General features: G+C 41.6%; 1 protein-coding gene across 1 annotated transcript in view; it reads left to right on the top strand.

The window, feature by feature from the left end:
• PLXNB1 (plexin B1) overlaps nt 1–16552 on the top strand; it is a 3809096-nt gene that overhangs the window by 770461 nt on the left and 3022083 nt on the right. The window contains exon 4 of the mRNA XM_044078026.1: nt 14399–15533. Coding sequence (XP_043933961.1) covers nt 14409–15533 — 1125 coding nt within the window. The 5' untranslated portion in view covers nt 14399–14408. The remainder of the gene's footprint in view (nt 1–14398; nt 15534–16552) is intronic.

The following is a 16552-nucleotide window of genomic DNA, read 5'->3' on the forward strand; positions in this document are numbered from 1 at the left end:
CTTTGTAAAGCCTTTTTGAAAGGCACCTTTCTACTTCGGCCACTGGTTAAGGACCCCACGCCTCCTTGGGAGCTTACATTAGTTCTGCAAGCTCTGGTCTCTCCCCCGTTTGAGCCTGCAGCCTTGGTAGACTTAGTTTCTGTCCTGGAAGAAGGCTTTCCTGGTCTCTGTTACATCTGCCAGAAGGGTTTCAGAGCTTCAAGCATTGTCGATTAAGCCGCCTCATTTGATATTGGGTGTCCTTGTACACTAATCCATCCTTTTTTCCTAAAGTAGCTTCAGAGTCCAATATTAATCAGGCGATTAATCTCCTGGTTTTCTTCCCAAATATTCAAAATAAGGGAGACTACAAATTGCACTTGTTAGATGTGCATAGACTGTTACGTTTTTACCTGCTCAGGACCAAATCCTTTTGTAAGTCTGACCAACTCCTTATTTCCTATTTCTAAGCCTTTCTTAGGGAAACCAGTGTCAAAGATCACTATTGCAGTTTGGATTTCCCAGTGCATTACCCTGGCATATATGGCTAGTGGTTATCACTGCCAGTTCACATGAAGACGCATTCCACTAGCTCTGTGGCTACCTCAGTGGCCTTTTGTTCCAGAGTATCTCTAGATGATATTTGCTCTACAGCCACTTGGGCTTCTTCACATGCCTTCATCTCGCATTATAAGCTGGGCATCCTATCCAGGAACAGGGCATCGTTTTGCTCCGGAATTTCCTTCCATGAGGGCCTCCCAGGTGTTTAATAGCTGGGGACTCTGTCCCACATGTTGAAGACCAAATGAAGACGACAACTTCAGATAAAGAAGTTTATGTACTTGCCATAACGTTCCATCTGAGTTGTTGCTCTTCATTTGTCAGCTGTCCATCCCTCCTCCCCCCTGCCTTGCATAGAATGTGTGGTGGTCTAGCTGTCCTAGGATATTGTCACCACAGGGTGCATCTTATTTTCTTTTCTTGCTTATGGAGATTTTGGCATGGGTTAAGGTTTTGTTGGGTCAAGTTGGGTTGCTAAGTTATGCAGAAACGTCGAGCTGAAGGAAGGAGACTGGCATTATGGGTAGGGAAGGAGCTCTGATCAGATGCTGGATATGCGGCTGAGTTGGATCTGTGCCAGATCCGGGAACCCACAGCTTGAAGACAAATTAAGAGCAACAACTAAAAAAAAAAAAAAAGCCCTGAGACGAATCAGGGCCATTCAAGAAACGAGTCCTGTTACAGAAGGTATATTAAAGACTGACTGACATTAATATCATTCTATATCAATGGTATGAGAATACAGCACTACTTCCTTATGTCTAGCACGACTCGTATAAAGCAGACTTGAAATTGAATATGGGAAAGAGAGTCTTGAAGAAAAGTAAAATCACGTTGATATGTCAATCCCCATTTATAGCCATTTTACAGAAAACATATTAAAATTATTTAGTAGTTAGTGATTGTGAGAGGTTAAAATAACTCAAAAAACAGCGCTAGAGTGAAAAATAGATTTTTAGTTCTAAGGTGGAGTTTTAATTTAAGGGATTTTTTTACACTTGAGATGACCTCACAAACCGGTTGCGCCTTCCTACTGTCGACGTTTTAACCATGTCTGCATCTGAACCTGTTCACCATCAGACTTAAGGTTCATTACATGGAATACTGTTCTCGTTGTTCTGACATCTGTAAGAAGAGTACCTAAGTTGCAATCTCTAATGGATGAACTCTATCTGGTCTTCCACAGATGCATTGCCTTAAGAACAAATCCCTCAGTCATACCCAAGGTAGTTTGAGTTCACTTTGAATCAAACCATCAGTCTTTAATTGTTCCATCCAGACCACAGAACCAGTGAGAGGATTCTGCATACTCTGGACATGCATAGGCAGCTCGGGTACTATCTTAACAGAACTATGTCCTTTAGAAAAACTGATCTTATGTCGAGACAGATAAAGGACAACTTGTGTCAAAATGGGCTTTTTCTGGATGGTTGCTCTCTGCTGCTGCCTTTTGCTATTCCCACCACTGCAAACCAGTTCCAGACAGTATAATGGTTAATTCTCCTTGAGCCTGGTCTTTGATGGCATATTGAAAAGATGTGGACTCCAAGTACTCTGGAGGCAGCTTACATGGTCCTCTGTACATACCTTTACAACACATTGCAAACTAGATTATTTTTCTAGATCCAAGATGGGCTTTGCTAGGATTATTGTCCATGGTCCTCTGGATCCCATATCCTTCCTCCTCACATGTTGGATAGGCTTTGGTAATGAGCCCATATAGCATAAAGGCTACTGCAGCGGTGGGAATGATGAACGTAATACAATTGTGTAAGTTGCATTTGCTCACAACAGTAGATGCTCAAATTCCTCACTGCTGCAGTAGCTGCACCCATCCTCATCCTACTGTATATAGTTAGTTGAGATGAAAAGTTGCATGTTTTTTTATTTAGGGTTTTGGGATGAGTAGGCATTCTTTTTTTTTTGTTTGAGAGAAATTTCTGAAGTTGTCTACACAGGCTGCAGATTTCCCTCTGAGTAGGCATGGGAGGGAGTCGGGGCTTTTTGATGACTGGACCCTTTGTTGTATCCTGAGCAGAATGCAACTAAAGTAGCCTAAGGCAATTGCAGCAGAAAGGAATTTGAATATGTCCTTCTATTCATAAGCTGCAGTATTCCTCACATTAGGGAGTCCGCCTCCAGCTGACTCGTACTTCCAGCCACTATCCAAAAGTCTGTGGAGTACATGCGACACCGCACATTATCTGGTGTACATCAGTCATAAAGTGATGTCATTATTAAGAGGACATCAGCACGCACCAAACCCAGAACTTTTCTGCTGCCTGTTTGCCTGCTGCAGATGTTCACTCACCAGATCAGTTGTGAACTTCAGTTCAGATAAATACCTGTTGACATTTTTGCTTTCTTAAATTCTTTGTTGCTACTGCTTGTTTGTTGGGTGATTTCTTGTCTGCTAGGAAGGACAAGTGTCAGTGTGGAAAGTAGATTCCCCATAAAGACTCTCACGACCTCTGCTTGTTCTGTCTAGGCCCAGACCATGATCACACCACTTGCACTGTGTAAGTCATTCGTCCTGAAAACTTAGCCATTTAGGATCGCTTAACCTCTTATAGAACCAACACCTTAAGTGTCTTGCACAGGAGATGGAGGTGACGCCAGGTCCTTCAGAAGAGCCCCAAGCGAAAAAGGCCAAGAAACCTCATCCTGATCTTCCAGCTGTGCCTTCTCTTCCGGTTGTCTCTCCTGAGGCCTGTGTAGGCCCGGAGACCATACCAGAGGTGATGGATATCTCTTTGGAGGGTACCACAGGGGGAAGCCCTGAAGGAGTCTACCAGCACGTCCTTGAAGGAAGTGCAGGTGTTCGACTTGGGTGAAAAGGGGGAACCATGGCTCATTATTTCCAAAGGTCCACGCAGTGTCACCCAGTCACTGTGCATGAGGATGTGCTGACTGACACAGTGGAATGTAGGCCAACATTCGGCCCTTCCACCTTCCACCACATGGAAGCTCCTAAGAAGAAAAAATTAAAGACAAAGCATGTTTCTCCTGCTCCATAAGAACAGACTCCTGATGGGCAGGCTTTCTCACAAAGCCTTTTCAGTCCCTTCATGGCTTTGCGCCAGTCCTCACCTTCCTCTGTCCCTCTGCAGGCCTTCTGTTCTTCCACTGCCTTCAAACGGACCACTGCAGATACCTCTTAGGATGAAGAGGAATCTTCAGGAGATGTCATTGGCCTATTCCACCCAAATAGCTTCCTCCTGGGGTATTCCTCCCCAGAAGAGGAATCTAATGGTACAGATTCCCCTGCGGAGATATTTCATTCGGAGAAATTGTCCAGAAAATGAAAGACTTTTTCAAGTGGGACTGTTCTCAAGTCTCAGACATACAAAAGGTGTTATGAGCTCTTGCAGATGGATTTTCCATCCCCCCAATTCTACCAGCTTTCCTGGATGCATTTACAGGTGCATCTAAGTGCCCAGACTGTCAGCCTCCTGCTCCCAAATGCCCTGCCAGGTTCTACAAGGTGCCCGAGGGCTCCCAAGTTCCTGTTCAAAGTTCCTTCTGCAGATCCAGCTACCATTTCAGTTTCAGCTGATAAGGCTTTCAAGTTACTTCCTTCCACCACCTTACTGCCCTCTGATAGAGAGCAAGGTTACGGAGAGACTGGGGAAAAAGGTTTAGACCTGTGGTCACTCTGGCCTTCCAGGCAATCACCAGAAATACATGGCCAACTATTCCCTGGCTCTCCTTTTAGATGCAGGAAAACTCCTTTCAGACCTCCTGGACTCTCCTGCCAAGGCAAAACTGGCAGCCATCCTCAACTCCACTGCTCAGGTAACTAGGCACTCCATCAAGTGCAGTTGCAATGCTGCAGAAGCCTCAGCTAGGGAAGTTGCCTGTGGGTCATTCCTTGGGCGATATTCTTTGCTCAGGTTACAACCCTTACCTGATGACTTCAAGGCCAAATTGATGGATACCCCCCCCCCCCCAGATAATAAAGCCTTATTTGGTAGCTCAGCTGCAGACCTATTCAAATCATGACAGGAAAAAGGCAAGGAGCTATAGTATCTTATGCATATCTGTTTCTCCTATCCACCGGGTTCCAAAGGACCTATCCAGCTAAGACCACCTTTGTGAGAAAACCTGTCATGCCTTGTTCCTTTAAAAGTAAGAGAGGCCCTAGGAAGCTAGCTTCTTCTAAATCTATCCCATCTACTCCTGCAAAAGCAGCCTTTTCAAGTCCCAACCTAAGCCTGTGACGGTCTGCCTCTAGGGCCATCCACTCCCTTGTCCCTTTCTTGCTGCTTGGACCAAGATCACCCAAGACACTTGGGTCCTCTCCGTCCAGAGAGGATATTTCATGGTTTGTGAACCTTGCCCATCCTTCAGAGGCATCCCATAGCCACCAAAAAAAACAATGTTCTTCCCTCAGGTCATTTTGGATCTTCTTTCTCAGGGGACAGTTCAAGAGGTCCCTTCCTCCCAACAAGAAAAAAGTTTCTATTCCAGGATATTTTTGGTCCCCAGGAAGGATGGTACTTGGAGACCCATGCTGGACCTTTCCAATTTAAACACCTTTCTAAAAGTTCCCTCCTTTCGAATGCTGATCTTGCCATCTCTTCTTCCTTTCATTCTTCCCCAAGCATTCATGGTGTCTTTAGACAGCCAAGATGCTTATCTTCACATCCTCATTCACCCTCTATTCAGGAAATGTTTGTTTTTCTGTTGCTTCTTCGCATTTTCAGTTTTGTGCTTTGCCCTTTGGTCTCTCTATGGCACTAAGGGTCTTCACAAAATGCTTGGCTCCTGTTGTAGCATTCTGCAGATTGCAGGGAGTTAAGATTTTCCCTTATCTAGATGACGACCTAATCCAAGCTCAGTCCTCAGACCTACTTTAGGAGAATCTTTCCTTTACTATTTCCCTTCTGGAGAGGCTAGGCTTCACTATAAACTGTCAGAAGTCCTCCCTGATCCCTTCGCAAGACCATATTTTTCTGGGCTGCAGGATCCAAACAAAATGTTAGCTTCACTGCCTACAGAAAGTGTGATCCTCACTTTCTACTTGCAGAGCATCTTACCCCTTCAATCTCTGACTACTAGGGACATCCTACACCTCCTGGGGTTCATGGCATCTACAGTCCCCATGCTGCCATTGGCCAAGTTGCACGAGGAAAATTCAGTGGTTACTAAGGAAAGTTTGGGTGCAGCACTCCCACCCTCTGGATTTCATGATTCCACTCCTACCTTGCATAAAAAAGGAGTTGGATTGGTGGATCCTTCACGTGATCAAAAATCCTGGTCTCCCCCTACAGCCACCCCTCCCCTCTCAAGAATTATACGCAGACATTTCAGACACAAGATGGGGTGCAGCTGTTCAATCCTGTAGGGTCAGGGATGTTTAGCCTTCAAAACAAAGGAATATATCAATGTAAAAGAGATGAGGGCCCTGATCTTTGCCCTGCAAATCTTCAAACCCAAGCTAACTTCAGGGGTGCTCAGGTGGTTCAGACACCACTACTGTCCTTTGGTGCATCAACAAGCAGGGGAGAAAGAATTGGAGAATTAAGTTTTACCTCCTATGCAGACTAGCCCTACATGCCTGGGGAGTTAGCCTTACAAAGTCAAGTTTCCCTTCAGTCAGTTTACCTTCCCTCAGCTCAGAATGTGGTGGCAGACTCATTAGCAGACCCATGACCCAATCCTATGAATGGATGTTACATAGGGATGTGTTTCTGGACCTAATCCATCATTGGAGTATGCCTCAGGTAGATCTTTTTGCCTCCCCCATGAACAGACAACTTCCAAAATTTTGTGCCAGGGTTCCACATCCCTTGGCCTGGAACTTGGAGGCTGTATCATTCTCTTAGAAGGGGATGTTTCTGTATGCATCCCCCCTTGCCTCTTCTCTAAAAGGTCCTACTTGAAGATTCAGTAGGATCAACCAAACATCTTTTTAGTAACTCCCTTTTGGCCAAGGCAGGACTGGTTCCCCCTTCTCCTGTACTTAGTAAGGTGCAGTCATCACAAGTTACCCCACAGGATGGGCCTATTTACACAGGACAAGGGAACCCTAATACCTCCACAGCTGTCAACTCTGAACCTGGCTCTGTGGATGATAGGGTTTTAATTCCCTTTAGACACCTATTTTCAGAGGACATGGTTCAAGTTCTGCAGGAGGCCACTACTAGGAAATCCTGCGTTTCCAAATGGAAAAGGTTTTCCATCTGGTGTCGCAAGAGGGGTGTCAGTTGATATCCCGGTGGTTTTGTCCTATCTGTGTGAACTGATGAAGGGTGAGCTGTCCTGTTCTTCGGTGAAGACTCACCTTTCAGCCATCTTGGCTTGTCTGGCTATGTCCCCTCCTTTAGTCTCTAGGTTAGAGGTTAAATTGTTAATTAAAGGCATCCTTCATATTAGACCACCAAGGAAACCAGTTCCACCTCCTTGGGATCTCAATTTTGTGTTAGTTTACATTGTCACCTTTTGAGCCATCAAGCTCCTCTTCCCTGCAACATTGCACCTGGAAAACAAGTTCTTGTAGTGGCCATTACCTCTGTCAGAAGGGTCTCTGAGTTGCAAATCTGATGTCTAATCCCCCTTCACAGTCTTCCACAGAGACAGGTTATCCTTGCATACCAGCGCTTCTTTTATGCCCAAGGTGGTCAGTGATTTATCCCTTAATCAGTTTACCAACCTTCCCACATTTTTTCTTTCCCCGCAATCTTCCAGTGAGAGAATTCTGCACACTTCTGATGTGCACAGGCAACTCAGATGCTACCTTGATAAACCCAAGCTTATCCGTAAATCTGAGCACCTGTTTGTGTCCTACCACCCAAGGGCCCTGGGTCAGCCTGTTTCCAAGCAAAACTATCTCTTCCTGGATTTCTAAAGCTATCTCCTGTTCAGCTAATGGTAAGATTGTTTTTCTCCAGTGAGGAAACATTCCACTAGGGTAGTATCCTCCTCTGGAGCCTTTCTTTAAAGGCTTTTAACCACCTGCTCTATCCGGGAAATGGCTACCTGGTCCTCTCTTCATACTTCTACTAAACATTATAAGCTTGATGTCATCTCCAGGTCCAGGGCTGGTTCCCAAGTATGAGCTTTGGCATTCTCCTTTGTGATGAATACTGCTGCATATGAATAGAAGGGCATAGAATAGTTGTGTAAAATCTTACTATAACCATAGATGTCCTTCTCTTCTATATGCTGCAGTACTGCTTCCCCCTGATGCTTGCCTTTTTTTTTCTGGTGATATGTTTCTCACCTAGGCTCAGGCTGATGCTTGGCAGCATTCATTTCTTAGCTTGTTGCGTGCTGATGTCTGCTTTATACCAGCATGTCTCTCTATGATTGACGTACACTGGACAGTGTGCAGTGTCGCACGTACCTGGCAGTAGCATGTAGACTTTTGTATACTGGCAGGATGTACGAGTCAGCCGGAGGAAAACTCCCTAACGTGATGAATACTGCAGCATATAGAAAAGGGACATCTGTGGTTGTGGTAAGATTTTGCACAACTATTCTTCTCTTGTGGTAAGTGCAACTTACACAGCTGTACTTTACTTTGTTTCCTTCATCCTTATGATTTCCCTTAGCCAGTTATTACAAGATGAAAATTCAGTGGTTTCTCAAATCCATGTATCCTTCCCTGTGCCTGTCCTAATCAGAAATGAACTTTGCTGGTTGGCCAGTCAAGTCCAACAAATCCAAGTCTCTGTTTTCCCCCAATCCTTCAGTCAGTCACAGCTGATGCCTCAAAATTTGCATGGGGCAATTTCCTAAGGAGTCAAAGCCCAGGGTGTGTAAGTCTCATTTCAGGCACAAACACACAAAGGCTATCAAAGCACTGAATCGTCTGTGGTGTCTGTGACCACTGTTAGTCATAACAGACAACACCACAGTTACGTGGTACATAAACGAGGGAGAACAAGGTCCTGCTTCCTGTGCAGACTAGCTATGGTTGCTTAGGAGGTGGCAGTTCAGCACAGTCTCTCAATACAAGTAACTTGCATTCCCTCAGCACAGAACACAATTGCAGACCTGCTGAGCAGATGGAGGACAGACCCTCACAAGTAGATGTTATACCCAGGGATCTTCCATGAGATGTCAACTTGTGGTGAACTCATAAGTTCATAAGTGAATGTTAGGCTTACTGCCCTGTAGGGCCATTTTTAGCCTAGCCAGTAACCCAAGATCAGAATCAAACCCTGTACTTTGTCTATGGGGTGAAGACCTTGACAGTTATACCAAACCTACCCTAGTAGATTGCCTCCATTCAAAGCAATTACAGCAATTCTGTGCCAGGATACCTTGCAAAAAGTACTTGGAAAACAGATGTATTTTCTTTCCTGTAGAAGGGTGTGTGTTCCTTTATCCACTTCCCCTTTCCTCTGATAACCAGAGATAATTACTGAAGTTAAATAAGGGCTTTCCATAGATACTGCTGGTAACACTTTTTTTGGCTCTCACAGCTTTGGTTCTCCCGTTTTGTACAGTTGGCCAAGGGCAGTTACCAAAAACTTCCACACAGTGAACTTGGCTACACAGGTCAGGGGATATTAATCTACTCCAACATTCTCAGCATCCACCTGTTTGCATGATTCCATTTAGGCAGCTCTTTTCACAGGACTTGCAACAGATATTAAAGGAGGCTAGAAGAGCTGCTACTAAGAGATCACATTTAGCCAGAGGAAGAGCTGTTTTAATTGTTGCCATGACAGAGACCATAATCCAGCCTGTGTGCATTGTTTTAGGCTTTTCTTACAGCTTTGTCAAAGTGCCTCTTTCAGCCATTTCTGCTTGTCTGCCATTAGATGTCCCCACTTACTTTTTATTCCATGCCAGATAGCTCTTAAAAGGGGTTTTACCACACAGAAGACAGATGGCTCCATCCTGAGATCTTCATGTTGTATGGGAAGCATCTCCATTTGAACCTGCAGCCAGTTCTTCCCTGACTGTTCTTACTTTGAAGACTGCCTTACTTAATGTTTTGACTTCATCTAGGTGATTGAGTTGCAAACCCTCATGTCATGTTGTCACAGCCCTTTTTGACTTTTCATAAAGACAGTGACTCTAGAGCCAACCCTACCTTTATGCCCAATGTTTAAGTTTATTTTGAATCAATCTATTCACTTGCCTGTGTTTTCTCCTGAACTCAAAAGTAGTGGGTAAAGAATTCTTCACACCTTGGGTGTCCTCCAGCAACTCCAGTACTACCTGGACAAAGTTAAAGATTTCTATTAATGGCAAGAAAAAAGGACAGCCCGTTTCCAAGTATGCCCTTTTTAGGTGGCATTTTCAGGCTATTCAGTTGTGCTTTTTTTTTTCATTGTAGAGCTGTGTCAACTTCTGGGGCCTTTTGGAAGGGGGTGGACACTCAAGCTATTCTAGATGCAGCAACTTGGTTATCGGTGCACACTTTCATTAAACACAGTAACACTGACTCCCTTTCCAGAGACATCACAGGATTTGGTGGATTTGCTCTCCCAGGACTTCTGAACTCTGGCACTGTTGCTTTCTCTCTCTCTCATGTCCGAAGCATGGCAATCGTCATGCAGCTATATGCTACCACGACAGTGATTAAATGATGAGCATAGTACATTGTGTTAGTCAACTTTCCATAATAGTAGAAGTTTGACTATATCAATGTTTTTTGCAGTGCTAACACCTTCCCTCCTTCGCCATTTTTGTTTTCCTGTTTTCTACTGGCCGAGGTGGGATCTCTGACACTTTTGCTCCTTTTTCTAACTTGATATTTTACTACTGCACATGCTTTTTTGAGCACTAGGCTTCATTCTCCTTTCTGTTGGCAAGAAAGCTCATTCTTCTATACTAGCATGCTTTTATGATGAGAGGAAGGTGCTCAAAACTTTAGTAGACTTGCAGGCTGTTAGCCTTGGCAGGATACGTCCCATATAGCTATATGCTGTGACAGCAGTGATAAAAATCACAGGCTTGAAGTTCCTGAAGGAGGAGAGATCTCTGTCTTGCTAACCCTGCCATTAGAGATTCAGTTGTCCTGGACCACTTGCATCTACAGTAGTAAAACCAGGGGCCTAAATCTTCACCGGGAGATAAAATTAGACACTGTAGAAGAGCATACTTAGAACATGTCTTTTTCCTAACCTCTGGAATAAACTTCCCTTGCATGTTAAATAATTCAACTCCGTATCTTCCTTTAAACATAGCCTAGATGACTGGATGGCTTTTCACAAATTTACTCCAGGATTGGCTGATATGGCCCTTCTGGAAAGAGGAAGTGTGGCCTGTGGGGAGGGTATTGCCAAGGTATAAATGGGTAGTAAGCCTTTCTAGCCATGGAGTAGAGTCTGAGTTTCACAGCCTATTGTCAGGGGTTCAGTCCTGGCTTTCTAGTCTGTCTGCTCTGTGGAGTTGGCTGTTTCTCATGAATTTTCGTTTAGTTTCTGTCCAGCTTCCAAAAATGTGGTGGTTAATTGGCTACTCTAACTACTGGTGATAATGGAGAACACTGGACTGCTGTACTGTTTTTGCATACTGCACAAAATGTTATGCAGCGGTGTTTTCACACTTGCATTCTGCTGCTGTTACTATTTGTGATAAGGTTTGAATGTTACTTTATGAAAAGTAGCATCAGACAAGACCCAATAAAAAAGTTAAAGAAAATTACTATCTGACACTAATCAGCCTTTCACCTTAAATGCTAGCATAACATATTTCTACATCTGTCCAATTTTGCTGAAAAACCCTGATCCTGCTGTATCCCTCCTTTGTGGTAAAACACTGAGGATTATAGTCTGTCAGTAGTGCCAGACATTAGTGCTTCATACTACTTGTTAAGAAAATGCACATTGATGCAAAATCAGTTGTTGCTTCTTTTTTTTTTGCCATTTCTCTAATAAATCACACCTGCTTATCATTCTGAAGATGTATATTAAAGCAAAACTTGTTTTGCCAACTTTTAATGCCCCTGGTTTTGCCTAATGTTATTTGCCCTCTCCCTCATAAAATTTTTGATTTTCTGGTAAATCACGTAAGATTAAAATCAGTCATTAATGAAAAACATTAGCATTTCATGCTTCTTAATATTCAAAAAATGCATGTCGATGAAACAACCGTTGGTGGTCCACTAACTTTTTAATTGGATAAAAAAATCTTAAATGTGTTAATACATTAAGTGCTGCATTACACATGGCCCATTGTTCTCCATTATTGCCAAACTGTCCATATATAGCATGTTTGCACTAGCCTTTATGGACCAGAAAGTGGTTGAAAAGGGTCTGAAAAACTACAGTTAACAGGTAGTTAAATTAAAAAAGTGTGTGTATATATGTGTATGTATATGTGTGTACATATATATATATATATATATATATATATATATATATATATATATATGTGTATATATATATATATATATATATACACATATACATATAATATATATATATATATATATATATATATATATATATATATATATATATATATATATATATATGTGTGTGTATGTGTATATATATATATATATATATATATATATATATATATATATATACATATATGTGTGTGTGTGTGTGTGTGTATATATATATATATATATATATATATATATATATATATATATATGTGTGTGTGTGTATATATATATATATATATATATATATATATATATATATATATATATATATATATAAAGTAATGACAGTACTGCTGTAAAACACATTTGTCCAAGAGAGCAAGTTATTTGCAGTACAGTATTTGTGAAAGGAGATGCAAGGCTGCTGCCATACTGCACTGTTAAATACTGGTATTTTAAGGGCTGTAAACATAAGCAGTCATATGCTAACTGAGTTGCATTTTTAATGCGCTAGACTTGCATGCAAACATTGGCTGTAGTCCTTATACACTCCATAAGTTGATTGCAAAGTTCAAAGTCAGTCTGTAATTCAGTAGCTTGTTGTGTCTAGCCAAAAATAACCATTTGTGATACCAGTGTTAAAATAAACATGAGTTATAGGTCATTACAGTATTGTTTCAGATTCTTTTGTCAAGTATTTATTTTTCCACGATGCTGCTTATTTAGCTTTAACTAGGCAGTACAGTAACAGTCCAGTTTTTGAATGCAAAAAAAAAAAATTGTCTGGATGGCCTCGCTCAGTGCTTATGCTGAGCACTCCTCATGGGACATAAGAAACTGCATTGTTTAAAATGTCTTTGAATGTAGCAGTAAATTCACAAATCACAGTTTATTTTTAATCCTGATAATATTTTTTTTTTGTTCGTATTACTTGTTGTAGGACTTGCTTAGCAGAGGCCAGCAACCACATATTCATATTCCCCTGCACACCCCATTGTTTAATTTTCCCTGGAATCTTTGTGTTTGGGGTATACCTCTGGCATTTTCTCTCTGCTTGGAGGGTTTCAGCTTTCCAGATGGAACAACCTCATGACTATGCTGACTTTGAGTCCTTTGTGACCTGGGAGATGAGTGGATGTTCATGGTGGGCAGTCTTACTTTGGCGGGATGTTAGCTTGTAAGGTAAAAGAGATTACACCCTAGCTTCCATTGTGCCAGTTTGCATAGCGCCTTGTGGGAAAACAGTGGTGTATTGGAAAGGGAGCACCCCCACCTCTGCAGTGGCACCCATTCCCCTGATTTCTGCCCATACACTTGTAAGCTGCTTATGCCTATCCCGTCTCCCCATTTCACAGCAGGAGTAGGTATGCACCAGCATTCTCTGTTCCCTTTGCCTTGTTTACCCCCCCCCCCACCACACACACACATTTTGGCATCTCCAACCCGTCTCACTAGTCAAACTTGGTTTGTTTCAGTCAGCGTTTCATCCCTCTATTATTCACAGTCAGTCAAATCCCTTTAAATGTTTCTGATTGCATACAGCATGCCGCTGCATTCCTTTTTTCAGTAGGCCAATTATTCTGTACAAGCACTATTTCTTTATGCACTAATGGAGGAGGACTTAATTTTGTTAGGGAGGGCTGAAGTGTACTAGGAATTTCATGTATTGTTTATTAGGATATGGAAATTTATGGTTATGCAGAGTTGTAGAAAAGTGTACAGTAAGATTTAAAATTTTATGGAAACATTTAACATTTTGCAAGGTTGGTGAGCATGCAGATGTACATTTAAAATGTACAAAAAGGTGGTGGAAAAAGACAAGTTGCTTAATTCGCTGATATTGCTAACTTCCTCGTTGCTTTTGTGTTGGGATGTGTTTATTTTGTTCCTGTTTGCCTTTCTTTTCTCCTTTCCTGTCATGTCCCTATTTAAACACAGCTTGAACTACCTCTTCCGGGGTAAGATCATTGAGCATATTCATTTTTTGTGAACTTAAGCTTAATGTTGAATTGTTTAACTTTCAAGTCAAGTAACACATTCTTCCTGTCTTTGTTTTTCCTCATTCATTCAGCCATTCATTTTATTATGCTCTTTAGCAGTCCCAGTGTTGAAGTTTACTGTTTTCTTTCTTCTAACCTGTATAAAGTTCATTCTCCATTGTTTATTGCATCATGTCCTTATTTTGTTTAACCATCTTGATGCAGCTGTAATCAGCCCATTTTCTTTGCTCAGTAATTCCTGAATCACAGTATTCCAGGTTTTAACTGAAGAGTCCTAACCATTATTCAGTCACTGGTATTTCTGCCACGTGCTGGATTCAATAATGGTTGCTTGTTAGTATTTTGTTGGCCTTGGCCTTCCTGCATGGTACTGACCAGTTTGTAGTACTGCATACTGACTTGTTTGCTGTACTGTTTGTTGTAGTTGTGGTTTGTCTGCCTTATTAATGGGATATTTGTCACTTTAGTAGTATTTGAGGTGTAGTCTTGTTGCCATTTTTAGTCTTGTATACTTTCTGTCCTGATTCATTAACTGCTTTCTTTTCCTTTTTATTTTTAGCCGGTTCATTATGTGTTACTGGACATTACTGATCCTTTTCATGACCTTGCAGGACGCCTGTCCTACAAGAGACGGCAAAAGTGAAATCTTTTCCCGAAATGGAACTATATTTAACCACTTGGCACTGTGGTCAGAATATGGAACAGTGTATGTTGGAGCCACAAACTACCTCTTTCAACTTGCATCTGACTTGACTCTTAAGACTGAAGTGAAGACTGGACCTGTTCTGGACAGCAAGGAATGCCTGCCACCAGTAATACCAACTGACTGCTCAACAGCACACAATGCTGATAACTACAACAAGCTGCTTCTAGTCAGTCCTTATAGGAAGGAACTGATTGTATGTGGAAGTGTTCTCCAGGGTATCTGTGAGAAAAGGGAATTGGAGTTGATCAGCAACATAGTATTCAAGTCAGAACGACCTGTGGATACACAGTATGTGGCAGCCAATGATCCCCATGTCACCACTGTGGGACTGATTGGATTGTCAAATAACATTCCTCTTTTGTTTGTAGGACGAGGGTACACAAGCAAAGGAGCTGGTGGGATACCTCCCATAACTACACGCAATGTTGAGCCATTGAACAGTAATCCTGATAATCTGGATTCTCACTACATTTTTTCTTATGAAGACACCGCCAAGCTTGCAGTTGTAGGACGCCTTTCAGAATATAATCATCATTTTGTTAAGTCCTTCATACATAAATCAAGTGTTTATTTTTTGTTCTACCGCAGAGATTTGAAGTCGCCATCAAGGGAGTATAGGACGTATGTGTCACGATTTTGTCTCGATGATTCCCATTATTATTCTTACATTGAGCTCCCATTAAGTTGTGGATCTGCAGAGAAGAACTACAATGTGCTGCAGGCTGCTTATGTTGGAAGGCCTGGGTATGATCTGGCTTCTGGAAAGCTACAGGGAGATGTTCTTTTTGCTGCTTTTGCAACATTGCAGATGCCATCTGGCAAACCAAGTGAGGAATCAATACTTTGTATGTACACATTAGAGAAGGTAGATGTCATGCTTAATGAAACACGGGATATATGTTACACAAAAGAGGGGAAATCTGATAATGGACCTGAAGTATCGTATATTGAGTATGATGTCAAGTCCAACTGTGTCACTTTACCATCAGTAAGTATGTTGTGATGTATTATATCCATTTGAGAATGTGTGCTTATGTATATATGTCTGTATGTATGTCTATCTAGATGTGTACAAGTTGCATGCTGGGACACTTGTTTATTTGGAGCACTTTGTTTAAAGCAAGAGGGAACTTGCAGCATCATAGGGGCTGAATTCTTAGTATTTAATACAGACATATGTTGGTAGACATAGAATGCTTACTTTGTGAAAACAAAGTAGCCATAGAATGTTTATGAAAACAATGAATGTGAGTGTGTGTAAGTAAGTTATAAATCCTTAAAATCATTTAGGAAATAAGGAATACAATTATGCCTCAAGCAACTGTGAGTAACGTATTATGAAATGAGGCTGTAAGAAAACAAGTCAAGAATTTTGGAAGATTATGTTGACAGAGTTGAGCTGTTGTTGGAGAGAACAACAGTGTTCAAAACAGATAAAGGTGGGAGTTACCAAACTGAAATGTATCTATTTAGGAAGATGAAATTTTTTTTAATATCTTTATTAAATCTTCACATTTTAAAAGGTAACTTTAATTTGCATATATTAATAGAAACTAAAACGTCATAGCAACAGATGTTATGTTGTCCTATCTCGTTTTCATTCTTGGTTAGGTTCGGAACCAAGCATTGCTTCCGACTCTGCCAAATACTAAAGCTCGAGCTTCTACTGGCTCGAGGCTACATCCAATCCCAAGATTCCTAGCAACTGTTACCCAGATCTCGTTTGCCTCTTGAAGCTTCGGGATTGCTTTTTTTGCTGGCACAGGCTAAGTGGATATTTTCTTTAACTTTTATGATGTTCTTTGGTATTTTTTTCAGTGGTAGAATAATTAATTTAGATAGCTGTATCTTTTCAGTGTTCCTTTGAATTAGTTAAAAGCTTTTTTGCTGTTTGGTGTTGACTTGTGTGGGCAGTCGTCATCTTAGGCCTTTTATCTAATGGCTGCCCCTTTCTAGTGAGTCTGTTTAAGTTAGAGGATTCCTTTTTCTCCTCTTTCCTTAACTTGG

Source organism: Protopterus annectens, chromosome 7.part0, assembly GCF_019279795.1.
Source record: "Protopterus annectens isolate FY-2018-M chromosome 7.part0, PAN1.0, whole genome shotgun sequence".
NCBI lineage: Eukaryota > Metazoa > Chordata > Ceratodontiformes > Protopteridae > Protopterus > Protopterus annectens.